Below are 18,640 nucleotides of genomic sequence, written 5' to 3'. Positions count from 1 at the left end.
CAGAAGTCGAGCATCGCCTTCCAGGACGCGTCGCTGCCGAGCATCGTAGCCACGACGCGCGGCAGCGAGAGGTCCTCTCCTATGACCGCGACGAGGGCGGCGCGTTGCTCGTCGAATCCAGAGCAACGCGCCAATGTATGTTCCGCTGTGTCTTCCTCGTCGCGGTCCGCGCAGTGGTGGCACTGCGCCGTCGGTTCCCTTCCGGCTATCTTAAATAGGTACCGGCCAAAACACCCATGGCCGGTCAACATCTGCGTCAGCCGGAAGGTGAGGCATCCGCGGTCGCGGCCCACCCAGTCCGCGAGAACCGGGCGGACCGCCTCGACGGTTCGGAGGCCGGCCGACGGGTCCGCCAAGCGGCGAGACCACGCCTCCAGCACGGACCGCCGAGAGTGGAGCCTCCGCGCTCGAACTACACCTTCGCTGGGGCGCCCTTCCCCCCTAGAGCGGAGGTCGCTACGCCACCGGTAATCGGCAGCGAGCGCCTCCGCCTCCAGGTCCCAGGGTGGCGCCCCGGCGAGCAAGCACGCCGCCTCGAAGGAGACGGTGCGGTATCCTCGGATCGCCCTGACCGCGATCGCGCGCTGCGGACGTCGCAGCGCGGCGACGTTCTGGCGGGTCAGGGCGAACCTATTGTACCTGTGTACAATTTTTTTTTCCTACCTAAGCTGAGAGGCTATATCAGCGTAACCTTAACTAGTAAGTGAGCTCGCGGGACTCAAACCTGACGATGTTGCTAACACTAACCCTAGCAAGGGCAGTGCTTCGCAGAATCTACCACCGGATCGGAAACGCGACCCACTGAGAAGATCCGGCGAGAAACTTAGTGGGCTGTGTCTGAGGGTTAATTTACTCGTCGAGCCCTTCGTCGCAAGCGACGGGTTCGACGAGAACGATGACCGGTGCTTGAGGTACCTAAAAGCACCGTTAGTGGATCGGGAGGATCAGTAATGACGCGTGTGTACAAGGGCAATAAAATATTTATATATATATACGAAAAATACATGTTCTACAACTAGATCACTTATTGACTCGTGCATATCATTAGAAAAACCTTGGAAATAATCATTTTGTTAGATAAGAAGTATAAAATTTGCTTCCGTCGCGAACTATGAGTTAGATATTAGATTATATGTGTACTGCTATGACATTCGTATGTTAATACGATAAAACAGGATTTTTAACACGTTCGCTGACAGTGAGCACTTACCCTGACATCACCAAAAGGCAGTGAAATTCTCTATACAAAATGATGAACGTCTCCCGACGTAGTCTCGTATTGGATGTATGTTTGCTTATCTAAATGTGACACTACGTTGACAGACGTGAACGTTTTACGACGTAGTGTCATAATGGCTACATATTCGATCGCCTCAATCTGGCACTACGTCTACAGACGTGGACGTCTGTCGACGTAGTTTTGTGTTGAATACATGCTTGCCTGTTTTATAGCAAAACTACGTTCACAGACGTGAACGTTTCTCAACGTAGTGTCATATTGGCCACATATTGGACTGCCTAAAGCTGGCACTACGTTTAAAGACGTGGACGTTGCACGACGTAGTTTCAAGTTGGTCATATGTTCGCCTGCCTAAGTGAGACACTACGTCGAAAAATATCTTATATACTTGGGATCTTCTGAGGAAAGATAATAAAACACATAATATTTGTAAAATAATCAAATATTTTCAAATATTAAACCTCCTACAATAATTTGTGACTTATAAAATAAACGAAATTTCCCAACAAAAAACAAAAAAATATATTAATTATTATAACATCAAATGCTATGTTATGGTATTTTTCAATATCTGTACGATGAAAAACAGATATAGTCTGAAACTTATTCAAATACACATTTCTTACACAATAATTACAAATTATTTGGTATTGTAATTAGGAACATTCAAATGATTATATCATATGTTTAACGCTTAAATTATTATAAATTATAATATTTTAATGCGCTATCGGAAATCTTCTATAACAATCTTTGTACATAATAAATATACAAAGTTTCGACACTACGGCAACGCTACTAACAAACAATAAAAAACCCTAATAATTAACTCAATAAAAGAAAACAATATTAAACATATAAGTACCAAAGTAACAAAAAAATAGTTCAACATACCCTAGTAAATAATTATAAAAATAGGAACGTATAGAGTCTCAAAAAATGAAAATAAATCTGCAAAATAAGGTTTTGAAGAGTCAGACTACGATTTATTGTTCTTGCTGTTCAAGGATTTGGTGATAATCCTGGAAACATTCAGGACATAATGGAGGAAGTCCTGGACAACCAATGCACCTGTAGCTAGTTTCGACCCTCTTCTTATTCTTTGGAACACATTTTACACATCAGAAATGAGTATTTTCGACAAGGTCTTATAGAAAATATTTCCTCTGATGAACTGGATGCACCAGTTTCTTCTATATTTTGTGGTTCATAGTTCGTGTCAGAACCATACTCACCGTCATTATCCTCGAAGGGATCTAAATCTGCTTCAGATGGCGAATTTGATGAAAAATCGTCGCACAAGCGTATTTTTGGACGTTTCTTTGAACTTTTTGCTGACATCTAAAATTAACAAATTGTTCAATTGGTAAATCAATCAACAACCTATAAAATTTCCAAGCTGGGCACAAGCTTTATCACATTAGAGGAGTAAATTAGCAACGGCTAATTACACGTAAGGTCATGAATTTTATTCTAATCCGACACTATAATAATACTACTTTGACCCAAGTATTTCAAGGAAAGTCTGTTATTTAGTAAATAAAAATACCTAAGGAAATACTAACATCACAAAATCTTATAAATACATAAACATAACGATGTTTCAATACAAATAAACACACAAAATATCATTTTTGCAAAATTTACTTACTGTTTGAGTGACGTAAACACGTGGTTGTTCACAAAATGGCAGTGGCCGCACTGATTGATCGAGAAATTAGCGTGCGCTCACGCCGGTGGACGTAGTACTTATATGCGAACTATTTACGTGTGTGCGTGAACAACTGAGACAGCAATATTAAACTACTCACAAAACAATCATGTTACGACAGTAAGAAATGTGAGATTGCTTACAATATGACAGTGAATGCTATTTTTCATATTGCTTCTATTAGAATTTGTCGGCCGACGACGTACTGCCAATGCTCATAAAAGTAAGTACCCCGTCCTTCGACGTACTGTTATACCGCAATATGTTAATTTCCCGTCTAACGACGTACTGTCAGCGAAAGTGTTAAATAGACTTTAGTTGTATTTGTGAGTAGCAACAAGAAGTTTTAATTATAAAGTTTTAATTTAAAGGCGTTTTGATTTTGTAAACTTACAAAACAGAACTCCGAAAGGATTGAATTTCTAAGTGTGAGTACGTATTTTTTATTTGATTTAATTACTATTCAATTTAGAGTACATATTGATTATAAAATAATTGCGAAGTTTTTTTTTCTGTTCTATCCTTAGTATTTATTTATTACTTTACTGGTGGCAGGAACTCTTGTGAGGCCGCGCGGGTAGGTACCACCACCCTGCCTATTTCTGCCGTGAAGCAGTACTGCGTTTCGGTTTGAAGGGTGGGGCAGCCGCTGTAATTATACTTGAGACCTTAGAACTTATATCTCAAGGTTGGTGGCGCATTTACGTCTTGGATGTCTATGGGCTCCAGTAACTACTTAACACCAGGTGGGCTGTGAGCTCGTCCACCCATGAAAGCAATAAAAAAAATTAAAAAAAATACGGAGCGAAACCGGATTTATTGATGAATACAGAAAAATAAACCCTATACAATTTTATAGCTTAGTAAACTTACTTAATTCACGTCAGGTATTATATTTACAGTGATGAAATAATTGAACCGGTAAATATTTAAATTCCCGAGAGCCCGCACGGGTAGGTAACAACGCCCTGCCTGTTTCTGCCGTGAGGCAATAATGCGTTTCGGTTTTGAAAGGTGGGGCAGCCGTTGTACTGTAATACTGAGACCTTAGATCTCAGATCCCAAGGTGGGTGGCGATATTAACGTGGTTTACGTCTATGAGTCGTCGTGGCCTAAAGAAAGTCGTCGTGGCCTAAAGGATAAGACGTCCGGTGCATTCGTATCGAGCGATGCAACGGTGTTCGAATCCCGCTGGCGGGTACCAATTTTTCTAATGAAATACGTACTCAACAAATGTTCACGATTGACTTCCACGGTGAAGGAATAACATCGTGCAATAAAAATCAAACCCGCAAAATTATAATTTGCGTAATTACTGGTGGTAGGACCTCTTGTGAGTCCGCACGGGTAGGTACCACCGCCCCGCCTATTTCTGCCGTGAAGCAGTAATGCGTTTCGGTTTGAAGGGCGGGGCAGCCGTTGTAACCATATTGAGACCTTAGAACTTATATCTCAAGGTGGGTGGCGCATTTACGGTTGTAGATGTCTTTGGGCTCCAGTAACCACTTAACACCAGGTGGGCTGTGAGCTCATCCACACATCTAAGCAATAAAAAAAAGAGCTCCAGTTACCACTCAATAGCTAATGGGTCGGGAGCTCGTCCACTGATATTATAAGCAAAATTCTATTTCTCATACTGTGACTGAACTCACGTTAAATTTCGAAGTGGGCGAAAACATTCAAGCTGTACTATTAACATCAGATGCCCCGCGAACTTGTCAAGCATCAGTGCGCTCGGTGCGAGTTTTTTAACGGTCTCGATAGCGTCGACGTTTGCCTACGTTTGCCGCTAGGGGCACTGTTCCAACTGCATACAAATGAGTTAACTTTTACGATATCGAGAACGTTAAAAAACTCGCACTAAACACACTGAATTAATAAAACAAGAAATGGACAGTTTGTACTCAAGTATTATGGGTTAATAGTGTTATTTATCATCAGATAACTTGTTTATTTTATAGATATATTGTTTTTATAGATACTTTGTTGTATGTGATTATATATATATACCGTGTATGTGTTTGTATATGTATGAAGTATTATTATCAGTTTGGTTATTTTCACATTAAGCTATGCACCTACCACAGGATTCTCTACACCACCCTTGGTTGACTGGTAGAGAATGCCTCAGGCATTAAGACCGCCATTGTACTTCTGTGCATTAAGTTAAATAAACACTGGTGGTAGGACCTCTTGGGAGTCCGCGCGGGTAAGTACCACCACCCCGCCTATTTCCGCCGTGAAGCAGTAATGCGTTTCGGTTCGAAGGGTGGGGTAGCCGTTGTAACTATACCGAGATCTTACAACTTATATCTCGAGGTGGGTGGCGCATTTACGTTGTAGATGTCTATGGGCTCCAGTAACCACTTAACACCAGGTCGGCTGTGAGCTCGTCCATCCATCTAAGCAATAAAAAAAAAAAATGTTACACATTTTATATGTTATTTATACGTTATTAATGTTTAGAAGTTATTGCTAAAGAAGAATGCTGAAGATACCTAATTACGTGTACGGGCCCAAGGATACCACAATCCCTCTAGACGTTAACTTCGGCCAGTTCATACTGGGAAGAATGTGGATGTACAAAGACAGGATTGCACAGGTAAACTCGTAAATTGAATATCCATACTGCTTACTAAATTTTAACGCTTTTGCCCTGGCTGTATGTCGCGTATAACTATACTAAACTAACTAATCTGTAATTCGATCTAAGCTAACTACTCTATAGATTTTTGGCGGGAACGCGAGGAGTGAAGTTGTGTGATTTGTTTTATTTTGTCTATTTAGTGTTTCTTCGGGTTTAAATGTGTAATAACGGTGGTTTATTAACCGTTTAATATCTGTGAAAGTGCACAAATGTGGGGAAATGAAACAAAGCCGCTGGACGTAACTACTCGGGATCCTCCAAAAAGTCCACTGAAAAAATCTTAGTAAATGACCACCATTTTACTGAGATTATATTTCATCCCATATCATCTCATTTAATTTCATCCCAGTTGATTAATGTCTCAAATTAATCATCTTCATTTCATTTCACTCCATAATATCATTTTTCATAAAAATATGAATATACATTAAAATAAGACATGACTTAAAGGTCTTAGTTACCAGATCATAAAATCCCTTAAAAAACTACTCTGTAATTTAAAACATAATCTGTATTTAACTACTCTGTGTCACTAACAAATGTTACGGGGGAAACATTTCAGCTTCTTTACTTCATCGTTTAACTAAAATACAAAAATGAAACAAGCATCTCTACACAAATTATTCTAGAAATATAAATAGTCTCATAAGTTATAAAACTGGACTTCATTGTATTATAAGATACCTAGCCGGTCACCGTCGCTTGCGACGAAGGGCTCGACGAGCGAATTAACCCATAGACAGTTAGACACAGCCTACTGAGTTTCTCGCCGGATCTTCTCAGTGGGTCGCGTTTCCGATCCGGTGGTAATTCTGCGAAGCACTGCTCTTGCTAGAGCCACTGTTAGTAACACTCCGGTTTGAGCCCCGTGAGCTCATCTACATGCTAGGACAAAGCTGAAATAGCCTCTCAGGGCTATCGGCATAGGTAGGAGGCAAAAAAAGATACACTAAGTAAATACAAATTTTATCTACGAAAATGATTGTATGTACCATATTTTTTATGGAAATACGTAGGTATCTAATATTAAATACTTCCACGCTGAAGGAATAACATTTTAGAAATAGGAATACCCGTTCCGTCAAATATATGAAATGTAATCATTGGTGGTAAGGTGTGTCTTGTGAAGCCCGCACCTATACCATCATCACGTCTATTTCTACTGATTCTGCTTCACTGAAATAATTCTAATCTTATGAACACGACACATACACGTGTTTTGTTGTATGATAGCATACAAGGTATATTTTAAATGGCTATAAACAGAAGATCGATATCGAATTGATTGTCTAATAAAGTTTTACGATTTTTTATTATTGAGCTGAGAGCTTAGTATCAGTGTAATTAAATTGTAGATATGATTATCAAAAAATAAATTGCTTAGCTTAGTAGACGACTCGAATTACAGTAATCAAATATTCAAAACAACTCAAAAGTCGTTTGTGGCCACGAAAATTGTGAACGAAACTTCTGAAATAATGTGGATAGTGATAATGTTACGCGCTGGGGTTCGGGATAAATAAAAAATTCTACGGAATTACAAGTTAACACTGTATTAGCACTTAGAACACTTAAAACACTTCACAAACACTTTAAAACGCTCAATTCGCTTCTTCCGCTTCGCTTCAGGTGATCCGTTCGCTGTTTCGCTTCCAGTAGTTCCGATTACTAACTGACTGCGTGCCATCTCTGCAACGCTTTTATAGCCGATACCACATCCCTAGAATTATCGAGAATATTCCACACATTTCGAGTATTGTGTTTCCGCTATTTAACAATAGATGGCGTTGTACTTCTCGAGCGTTCTAGATGCTACTAGATCATTCGATATTCGTTCGGCTATTTGGCGATAGATGGCGTTACTCTTACCGGCGTAATAACAATAATAAAAAACGTAAAAGTACTCGTAGTTTTAATTGCGTCTACTTCACGCGAAAATCTATCGCTTTAATACTAACTAGCACTTTACGCCTCGAAATCGAAGTTCTTTGTAAGCTCTTCATCTTTCAAATATCAAATTTCAGACGAACGGAGCCACAGGCGAAAGTTTTACTTACAAAGAAATCGTCCAGCAATCTATGAAATTCGCCGTCTCGCTTACTCGGCTTGGCGTGCGTAAGGGAGAGACGATAGCTCTATTTTCTGAGAACAGAAAAGAGTATTGGCCTGCCGTTATTGGGACGGTGTGTGTTGGCGCCATTTGTACTACTATAAGTAGTATGTATGCTGAAGGTACATCTATATTATATAAAAATTAATTGCTGTTCGTTAGTCTCGCTAAAACTCGAGAACGGCTGGACCGATTTGGCTAATTTTGGTCTTGAATTATTTTTGGAAGTCCAGAGAAGGTTTAAAAGGTAGATAAATATGAAAATGCTCGAAATAAAAAAAAAAAAACAATTTTGTTTTCCCTTTGATGTGTCCCCCGTCGGACGGATTCCTTTTGTTTGTTTTAAGTTTATTTTACACAAAAGTTTAGGTCTTTTATTTATCGATTGAGGCACTACGAAGTTCGCCGGGTCAGCTAGTATGTCTATGTAAATATGTGGCTAGATTTTTAATTTTTTTATTTTGTTTTTGTTTAAGCCTTGTCAGGAATTACAGTGGCATCTGTGATCTTATCGCTAGCTAGTTATCTAATCTATCTAATAACTAGTTATCTATTATCTATGTCTACTCGCTTCAATGAGATATCTAGGCATGTCAAAGAGAGATGTCAATAAAGAAAAAAAAACGCTTTAAAAAAAAGACTATTCCAAAACAAATTAATATGCACTAAAAATTTAAAAAAATAAGTGCGTATTTTTCTATAAATTACGATACGATTACGATAATACATGGAATGAAGTTACAATTATTACTTTTGGAGCCGGTGTCAGCCAAAGTAGATTTGTAACTACACACATAGTTATATGTGACATTTGCTTGATAAGCAATTCATTATTACATAATGGATTCATGTCAATAACAAATACATCTATAGTAACTATACAGAGGAAAGATTTGTTTGTTTGTATTGAATAGGCTCCGAAACTACTGAACCGATTTGAAAAATTCATTCACTGTTTGGAAGCTACACTATTCCCGAGTGACATAGGCTATATTAGGATATATTAGGATCCTTACTAAAACTCCAATAATGTAACCCAAGGTGTAAAAAAATTACCTTTCATCGCGTACCTTGCGAAAACTATTGATGATAGAATAAAATAATGTACTACGACTTTGTAGAACACATTATTATTTACAAAAAGTGTCACGACAGCATGTCTAACTATTGTAGTTATGTCGCAATAAGTGTTATTTTATTAAAAAAAATAAAACAACGTCAAATATCGTTGAAATTTTTGTTAAAGACCCGAGCGAAGCCGGAGCTGGCCGCTTGTATATTATAACCACCTATGAGACAATCAATTCTAACAATGTACCTAAAACTAAAAACCTTAAATAATAATAATAATAATAGTAATTTAATAACTAAAATATATTATTAAAAAGAGTCCCTTTAGGCAAGGTTCCGAAGACACTAGCAGCGTTCCCCATTTGAATAGCTAGACTCATTCTTTGTCCAAGGTAGCTGCCAGCTCTTCGGTCTCCAGTGATGTCGACTAAGCAATTAACATTTCTTTAGAGGTTTCGTCTAAAAAAATACGCTACGGAATAATATTATTATTTTTTTGCAGAAGAAATAAAACACGTATTGCACATTTCGAAGCCGAAATATTTAATAGTTTCGCCTAAAATGTACGAAGCGCACGAGGCGACGTTGAAGTTAATCGATTCTATAGAGACAACCATTTTATTTGGCGACGATGCGAAAAGACCCGCTCTATATTATTTCAACGATTTAGTTGCGAGTGTCGGCTCAGATATCGATGTTGAGAATTTCATCGCAGCCGACGTTGATGTGCACGACGTTTTGTTCATACTGTATTCTTCGGGAACCACCGGCATGCCGAAAGGAGTGACATTAACTCATTTAAACGCCATAGCTGTTTGTTGTATGTGAGTATTCGCATGAGCTAACTTTTACGCTATCGAGAACGTTTAAAAACTCGCACTAACAGATTACAACGAGATTTTTCCGTAGCTTTGGTAGTCTAGAGTCGAGAGTAGTCCAGCTACGCCCGGATGGGTAGGTGAGCTCACGGGCTCAACCCGAGAGAATTTGCTAACACTAGACCTAGCAAGAGCAGTACTTTACTGGTGCCAGGACCTCTTGTGAGTCCGCACGGACTACCACCACCCTGCCTTTATCTGCCGTGAAGCAGTAATGCGTTTCGGCTTGAAGGGTGGGGCAGCCGTTACTGAGACCTTAGAGCTTATATCTCAAGGTGGGTGGCAGCATAGCAGCACGTATACTTAGCCAATAGTATATATTGTTGTTGTGATATTGTTGTTCTATGAGCTATATACTATATGCTATCATATTATAGCGTAGTTTGAAAGCAGCTTAACTGCAATTGTCAAAAGTGCTGCAGTTTTAATAATATTAATAGCTATTTGTTTTGAACGATCTTCTATAATACATTTCTTAATCTTCGATGTATAGGCCGGCCATTCTAGATCCAGAGCTCAGTAGTCTGAACATAAGAGGATGGCACCACATCTCTGGTCTGCTGGCTGTCTCGGCAGCAATGGCTTTTGGAAGGAGAGGTCTGTACCTGGATAATTTCGAATTGGAATTATTTTTGAAAACAATCGAGAAATATAAGGTAGGTAAAGTGATGTATTTTTAATACGCTTTTATTAGCTTCAGACGTATGTATGTTAGTATGTAACGGAATCTTTGAACTTTGATTTGACCCCCTTCAAAACGTCGGATTAACTCGAATTTTGGCATACTTATTAAGGACGAATGATAATTCAATATTTATTAAATAAAATCGAAAAAATTGAAATCCAACTAAAAAATAAATTTAAATAAATTTGAATTAAAAATAGCGTAAGAAAAAACGATTTTATTGTAAAAAAGCGTGGGTTGCTTTTCAGGATATTATCAAAATAACTCTTCTACTCATATCTGTTCATAAAATATTTATAACTACTGATACCATGCACCTAGTGACATATTGAAAACGTAGTTTTGAAGATTCCGTAGTTGGTTTTTGAGGGGATTGTATGTATTAGATGTTTATTCGTTTTTAGAATTGTGAAGGACAGAAGAGACAGTCCACTAGCTTTTTGAGTATTTTTCCTTGGGAAAATGGGCCCGACCGCCCCTTTTCACCACTTGACAGTTCTTGGAGACAGAGCTGATACGCATGCGTCATGATAATCGCCTTATCGTAGCCGCCGCTGACTACTCCCCGAATCCCGATCACGCAGGAGTCAGTCACCGTCGACGCCCTAGACACGTCCTTACGGATCCATCAGATCCAATAACCTTTGCATTAGACGCCTTCAGCTCTAACACTTATATTGTTTTTGCGTTTCTCTTTTTGGCGGTATTTTTTTTAAAGGATTTTATGACCTGGTAACGAAGACCTTTAGGTCAAGAGTCTTATTTGAATTTATATTCTTATTTTTATGTAAAATGATAATATGGAGTGAAATCACAATTAATCAACTGAGATGAAATCAAATGAAATGAGATGAGATTATATGGGATGAAATGTAATCTCAGTAAAATGGTGGTCATTTACTGAGATTTTTTCAGTGGACTTTTTGGAGGATCCCGTGAAGTTACGGCGGCTTTGTTTCATTTTCCCACACTTGTGCACTTTCACAGACACTAAATAGTTAATAAACCACAGTTATTACGCGTTTAAACCTGAATAAATACTAAATAGACAAAATAAAACAAATCACACAACTTCACTGCTCGCGTTCCCGCCCGAAAAGTCTGTTTTGGCGGTATTTTTAATAGTGTCACAGATTATACAAGAGAATCTATGTGTATTCAACCTTTTTGTAATGAGTTTACGAGGGAATATTGAAGGTAGATTAATTAAATAAGGCTTTCTTTCATTAACAAACACCTTCCAGGTAGCTCAGGTGGTCGTGGCGCCTACAGTTCTGGTCGCAATGTGTAAAAGCGACGCTAAATACGACTTGAGCTCTTTAAGATTTATATATTCATCGGTCGCTCCACTACACAAGGAGACGATAAGCGCTGCTTATAAAAAGTAAATGTTTCATTTATTTATTACTTTTTTATCTCGAAGGGGCACGATATTTCAATTATTTTTTATTCCTTAGATACCTCACCGGACGAGCTCACGGCCCACCTGGTGTTAAGTGGTTACTGGAGCCCATAGACATTTACAACGTAAATGCGCCACCCACCTTGGGATATAAGTTCTAAGGTCTCAATATAGTTACAACGGCTGCCCCACCCTTCAAGCCGAAACGCATTACTGCTTCACGGCAGAAATAGGCGGGGTGGTGGTACCTACCCGCGCGGACTCACATGAGGTCCTACCACCGGTAATTACGCAAATTATAATTTTGCGGGTTTTTGATTTTTATTACACGCTGTTATTCCTTCACCGTGGAAGTCGTTCGTGAACATTCATTATTTCATTAGACAAATTCGTACCCGCCTGCGGGATTCGAACACCGGTGCATCGCTCGATACGAATGCACCGGACGTCTTATCCTTTAGGCCACGACGACTTCAAAATCAGGTAGGTGCTCAGACAGCTCCTTCTTTTTGGCTCCGACCCCTGAATCGTCTCATCCACTTTAACCCGTCACTATGTGTCTCTCCAAGCGGTCCATAAATGACAAATTCTTTCTTAATCAGATTGCCCAACCTTAAAGCCGTCCTCCAGGGCTACGGTTCGTCGGAGACCACGCTGGTCATCATCAGATACACGTACAAAGATGCGGATATAGTCAAGTCCGGCAGCGTGGGACTGGTCGCTCCCAATTGTATCGTGAAGGTAATAAAATTAGGCTATGCTAAAATATGCTAGCGCTATGACATGTCCTTCTTCAAACGAGGCTTGTGCAGAGCATTGAGCGGTAGGCAGCGGCTTGGCTCTGCCCCTGGCATTGCTGAAGTCCATGGGCGACGGTAACCACTCACCATCAGGTGGGCTGCATGCTCGTCTGACTACAGGGGCAATAAAAAAAAAATAAAAAAAAACAACACAATGGAACAAGGATAACATAATTGAATTTTTTACAATAAATATTTTCTTCGGTTTTCACGATGCAATTAAAGCTATTTTTACGATTTAACCTCGCGTTTCTTTACCGTCGTCTATAAAACTGTATTGAATTCGAAACGTCACGAATAATATATCTAAGTGACAATAATAAAATGCGAGATTAAATCGTAAAAATAGTTTTAATCGCAATAATAAGTGTCTAGTTTGCATTTATGTGTATATCGAGAGGTAAAAAGATATTTGGTTTATCAACATCTTTGCAATTTTACAGTTTAAGCTTTGGAAAAAATTTCATAACAACAAAAACTTCTTCAAATATTTGAACGGGCTAAACTTAATTTAAGATCAATTAAAAACACCAAATCTACTGATTGATACTAATACCAAATAAAACGAACCTTTAATTACAAAGATAAAAGTTGTGTATTAAGGTTGCTTAAATCAAATAAATAAGCTTTCACCCCTCGATATAATAAAGTACAAGCTCTTTATTCGAGCTTCCACAAACCCGTCGTTTGCGACGAAGGGCTCGACGAGTAAATTAACCCATAGACACAGCCCACTGAGTTTCTCGTCGGATCTTCTCAGCGTGTCGCGTTTCCGATCCGGTGGTAGATTCCGCGAAGCACAGCTCTTGCTAGGGTTCGTGTTAGCAACACACCCGGTTTGGGCCCCGTGAGCTCACCTACCTGAATGAAGACCTTTTACTGTACAATTACTTGTCTCGATAAATGGTAGAGCTAGAAAATTCGAGTTTTGGCAAATCGAACCGTCAATATTGTGAGAACTAAATACAGATTTGTCGATATTTCAACCCTAAGGGATGGATCACTTTAAAGTAAGACCGCACACGAAAATTTGAATACCAGCTTTTGGATAGAAGTTAATGTAAACATGTCTTGACGTTTATTTTTAAGTTACGCCGAAAGATATTATATTTGTATGCTGTCATTTCTGAAGGAAAACACGCGAAATTCAATCTTAAAACTTTAAATATAAAGCTGAAATGAAAATTTAGCAAATATAATTTATGTGCCATAACTGCAATATTTAATAATAACACGACAACCCTGATACATACGAGCGAAGACGGTACAATTCGCGAATGTATCAAAGACTCATTATAACATGTTTCTAACACATTTTTTGTTCTCGGCCTTTGAAATTTGCACATGCATAGTGAAAGTATAATTTTATTAACTACTAGCTTTTGCCTGCGACTCCATCCATCCGCGTGGAATGGTTCCTTTGGCATAACGCTAAATTTTACCGCCACTTCATTTTCGTAGAAAATGAAAATATTTTTGAATTATAGAATGTTAAGGAGCCGTTTAAGCCCCTATTTTGAAACATTCTTTATTGGTGCTCCGCCTGCATTGCTCTTAGCGTGATGTTATATATGAGTCGACTATTATCAAAGGCGGCAATGTGACTTTTGGACAATTATTGGTAAATCAGAAAAACGAATTATTGACTTTGTATTCCATTGGCAGTCACAAAACTCTTCTGAACGACATCTTAGATAAATAACAGGTTAAGTATTAACCTTTATTTAATGCAGGTTTTGAACCGTATTCTTTGAAGGAGACGATTATATTCAAATCAATCTGTATTGACATATCAATAACATTTTTTTGTCCAAATGCACAGATTGCCACCTTTGATAATAGACGACTCATATATATAGCCTATAAGCCTTCCTCAATAAATGGGCTATCTAACACTGAAAGATTTTTTCAAACCGGACGAGTGGTTATTGAGATTAGCGCGAAAAATCCCAAACAGCTAAAACTATAGTCAATTGGATTGGATATTGACGTGACCGTCGGTAATACAGTGCAACGGTATTACAGTACTCAGGATTGGAACTTCATTACTGAACCGGTAGATGGCGTTGAAGAAGCTAGATTTTGAGATTTTTTGACAAACAATTTTTTAATTTTTCGTAAAAAACTTTTTTTTTTCTTAATAAAAGTATCCTATGTTACTTCTAACGCCTCCAAGAATATGTGTACAAAGTTTCATGAAGATCGGTTGAGTAGTTTTTGCGTGAAAGCGTAACAAACAAACTTACATTCACATTTATATATTAGTAGGGATTTTATTGCTTCATACCGTTGCATGTGTTCGCGCCCCGCCTGAAGTAAAGTCGTTACGTGACGTTATCTAAATAGGCAATTTTAAAACCGGCCATGATATCTTCCAACTGATTTAAACTGAAGAAAATATTGTGATACTAGCGACCGGCCCTCGCTTCGCCTCGGTAACATTTTATTATTGAGTCCCGCGACGTTACCCGCGGTTATTGTCGTACCGCGGGTGACGCCGCGGGGCCAAGCTAGTCTTAAAAAAAGTAGCCTAATTTACTCCTTATATCATCAGTTACCTATCAGTGAAAGTCTCGTCAAAATCGGTCCAGCCGTTCCAGAGATTAGCCGGAACAAACAGACAAACAGACAGACAGACAGACAAAAATTGTAAAAATGTTATTTAGGTGTATGTACCGTATATTCATATGTATGTAGTAAAAAGTGGTTATTTCAACATGACAAACAGCCACTCAAAATTTATTTATATGTATAGAATATCAGTAAGTATAGTAACAAGTATGTACATATAGGTGGTCGACATAAAAGATCAAAGACCCTTAGGACCAAATCAGGAAGGGGAAATCTACGTAAAGGGTCCGCTCCTCATGAAGGGCTACATGGGGAGGGCCAGGTCCGACGACTTCGATGACGAAGGCTTCTACAGGACCGGGGACGCGGGCTACTATGACGAGGATGGACACTTCTACATCTGCGACAGGATTAAGGAATTCATCAAATGCCACGGATACCAGGTTGGTTGTTACACGAAATCGATGGATTCGTTTTTTGAAGTGAAACTTCTTTATCGGCGTAGGGAGGAAAAATCGTATGTAACGATTTTCGGTTACGCGCCATCTTAATTTCTTCCGTTACGCGCCATGTTTATTTTATTTCTATTTAGTTTGTTATCAAGAGATGTCGCTGCACGTAAATTCAATAATTCCTGAATCGCGGTGACGAGATGTTACACAGTTGATAGAGGTTCTCGTTTTTCTCTTGCTAAATCATACCTACCTGGCGTCGGGATACCGTGTTCATGCAGGCGGTTCCCCCGGGGTGCGGCTGCTCCATTGCACTGCGGAGTGGTTGACCCTTGCGATTATATTTATAATTCATAAGATTCACTTCTACCGTGTGTGAGTCGCACACACACTTTTATTTAAGTAATTTTATGACCTGGTAACTAAGATTACTAAGACGTTTAGGTCAAGTCTTATTTTAATTTTAGTGAAAACTTTTTTTTATATGAAAAATTATATGAAATGAAATGAAGTTGATTAATATGAAACATGACAAGAAATGAAATGATATGGGATGAAAGATAATCTCAGTAAAACGGTGGTCATTTACTTAAGACTTTTTCAGTGGACTTTTTGGAGGATCCCGAGAAGTTACTTTCAGTGGCTCTGTTTCATTTTCCCCCATTTATGTACATTACATTTGAGATATAAGTTCTAAGGTCTCAGTATAGTTACAACGGCTGTCCCACCCTTCAAACCGAAACGCATTACTGCTGCACGGCAGAAATAGGCAGAGTAGTGGTACCTACCCGTGCGGACTCGAGAGGTTATCCCACCCACTTAACATCAGGTAGACCGTGAGCTCTTTAAAACAACTACGCAATAAAAAAAAACGCTCTCCGTTTATTCATAGGTTCCACCAGCTGAAGTAGAAGCTGTGTTACTCCTGCATGACGCAGTAAGAGAAGCCGGCGTTATCGGGCTGAAGGATCCGGATGCCGGGGAGATTCCACTGGCCTTCGTCTCTTTACAGCCAGGGAAGGAAGTCACCGAAGAGGAATTGAAGGAGTTTGTTGCGAAACGGGTCGGTGTGAGATTTGCTATGAGATGGTCGCGAATGCTTATGACGTGCACCACGGATAAACATGTCAAATAATAATATATCGAGGGGTGAAAGGCTATTACGTCATTTTTATCCACTAACGGTGCTTTTAGGCACCACAAGCACCGGTCACCGTCCTCGTCGAACCCGTAGCTTGCGACGAAGGGCTCGACGAGCGAATTAACCCATAAACACAGCCTACTGAGTTTCTCGCCGGATCTTGTAAGTGGGTCGCGTTTCCGATCCGGTGGTAGGTATATTCTGCGAAGCACTGCTCTTGCTAGGGTCAGTGTTAGCAACACTACGGTTTGAGCTCCGTGAGCTCACCCACACGTTAGAGTGAAGCTGAAATAGCCTCTCAAGGCTATCAACATAGGTAGGAAAAAAAACGTCATTTCGGATCCTCCCAATCCACTAACTGTTTTTTAGGTACCTCAAATAGCAACCGGTCATGAAGCCGGTTCAAGCACCGGTCATCGTTCTCGTCGAACTCGTCGCTTACGACGAAGAGTTCGAAAAGTAAATTAACCCACAGCCCACTGAGTTGCTCGTCGGATTTTCTCAATTACGACTACCCTGCCTATTTCTGCCGTGCAGCAGTAATACCTACGTTCTATTTGAAGGGCAGGACCGACGCTATACTGTTAAATCGGAAACCTAGAACTTATGTCTCGAGGTGAGTGGCGGCATTTACGTTGTAGATGTCTATGGGCTCCGCTAACCGGTAACAACTGAACACGAGATGGGCTATGAGCTCGTTCACCCATCAAAGCAAAAAAAAAACGTGTTAAAATAGAGGGTTTTAATCTTTTATCTTTTTTTTTAAAGTTTGTTTGTACACAACATTATTTTCGATGCGATGCTATTTCTCAATCGCGAAATTGATTCGAGTTTTTTTTTATTTATTGCTTAGATGGGAGGACGAGCTCATAGCCCACCTGGTGCTAAGTGGTTACTGGAGCCCATAGACATCCACAACGTAAACGCGCCACCCACCTTGAGATATAAGTTCTAAGGTCTCAGTATAGTTACAACGTCTTTCCCACCCTTCAAACCGAAACGCATTACAGCTTCACGGCAGAAATAGGCATGGTGGTGGTATCCACCCATGCGGACTCACAAGAGGTTCTCCCACCAGTAGTAAATATGTGTTAACTACTATTAGTATTTAGACTAATTGGTACCTGTCTGCGGGATTCGAACACCGGTAGAGTTGCATCACTCGATACGAATGCACCGGACGTCTTATCTTTCAGGCCACGGGAGCTTGTGTGGGTGCTTTTTCTTAGGGTCCGTCGTGCTTAGCGTTTAACTTATAACTGAAATTTACTTTTCAGTTGTCTGATCCCAAACACCTGAGAGGGGGATTGCGCTTTGTCGATAGTGTACCGAAGAACAAAAACGGAAAACTGGACAGGAACGAACTAAGGAGAATGGCTAATTCATTATAAACTAGTGCTCGTCTAAGTGGTCGAAATTCGATCTTATATTATTTAAATTATAAGTTTGAATATTGTTATGGTTGTACTGTCAAAGAAGGCTTATTATACTTATATAATCAGAGATTTCGCCAAGACTACACTATAGACAAATAATATTAAAGACGAACAATATTAATCTATTCTTAATTTGATCACAGACTTTAACAATAACCAAAAGTTTGACAAAATATATATGTGTTGTCAAATACACGGTAATGTGTGTAATATTTTTATTTTATTGATTTAATGTATTTTATATGCTTCATTAAAAAAAAATTACCATCCTGCACTCATTTTTTCTATAAGTGTGGAAAATTTCATACTCCTCCGTACGCGCAATTTTCGTAAAAAGGGATACAAAGTTTTTGCTTCACGTATTAATATATAGATAAATTCAACAGTGGACAGTTTTATTTAAGCCCCATAATGCGGCGCTGGCGGGAGGTTAAATGTTTTCATGATTCGGCTCTAAGCCTCACACCGATTGATATCAACATTATGCCTTCTCGAA

General features: G+C 39.3%; 1 protein-coding gene and 1 long non-coding RNA gene across 2 annotated transcripts; one reads left to right on the top strand and one right to left on the bottom strand.

Annotated features, from left to right (window-relative positions):
• The first annotated feature begins 379 nt into the window (after positions 1-379).
• On the top strand, positions 380-18,527 carry LOC101746546 (uncharacterized). The gene is made up of 11 exons (XM_062672981.1): positions 380-1,187; positions 3,263-3,379; positions 5,418-5,553; positions 7,623-7,830; positions 9,282-9,603; positions 10,151-10,317; positions 11,591-11,726; positions 12,347-12,485; positions 15,337-15,558; positions 16,460-16,630; positions 17,986-18,527. The coding sequence occupies exons 3-11, from the start codon at positions 5,437-5,439 to the stop codon at positions 18,097-18,099; spliced, it is 1,596 nt and encodes a 531-aa protein (XP_062528965.1). The 5' UTR covers positions 380-1,187; positions 3,263-3,379; positions 5,418-5,436; the 3' UTR covers positions 18,100-18,527.
• Positions 1,667-3,033, bottom strand: LOC119629849 (uncharacterized). The gene is made up of 2 exons (XR_005245737.2): positions 2,892-3,033; positions 1,667-2,581 (listed from the first exon to the last, which is right to left on the bottom strand). It is a non-coding gene; the product is annotated as an uncharacterized LOC119629849 (long non-coding RNA).
• Positions 18,528-18,640: the final 113 nt, after the last annotated feature.

This window comes from Bombyx mori, chromosome 2 (assembly GCF_030269925.1).
Source record: "Bombyx mori chromosome 2, ASM3026992v2".
Lineage (NCBI taxonomy): Eukaryota > Metazoa > Arthropoda > Insecta > Lepidoptera > Bombycidae > Bombyx > Bombyx mori.
The sequence above is the reverse complement of the archived record's forward strand: the minus strand, read 5'-3'. Positions and strand labels throughout refer to the sequence as shown.

What these genes read in the sequence shown, in the direction of transcription:
- LOC101746546 (XM_062672981.1), top strand. Translation starts at nt 5,437, where the DNA reads ATGCTGAAGATACCTAATTACGTGTACGGGCCCAAGGATACCACAATC. An exon ending in TCAAATGCCACGGATACCAG is followed by an intron (nt 15,559 to 16,459) that starts GTTGGTTGTTAC and finishes GTTTATTCATAG; the next exon opens with GTTCCACCAGCTGAAGTAGA. An exon ending in AGGAGTTTGTTGCGAAACGG is followed by an intron (nt 16,631 to 17,985) that starts GTCGGTGTGAGA and finishes TTTACTTTTCAG; the next exon opens with TTGTCTGATCCCAAACACCT.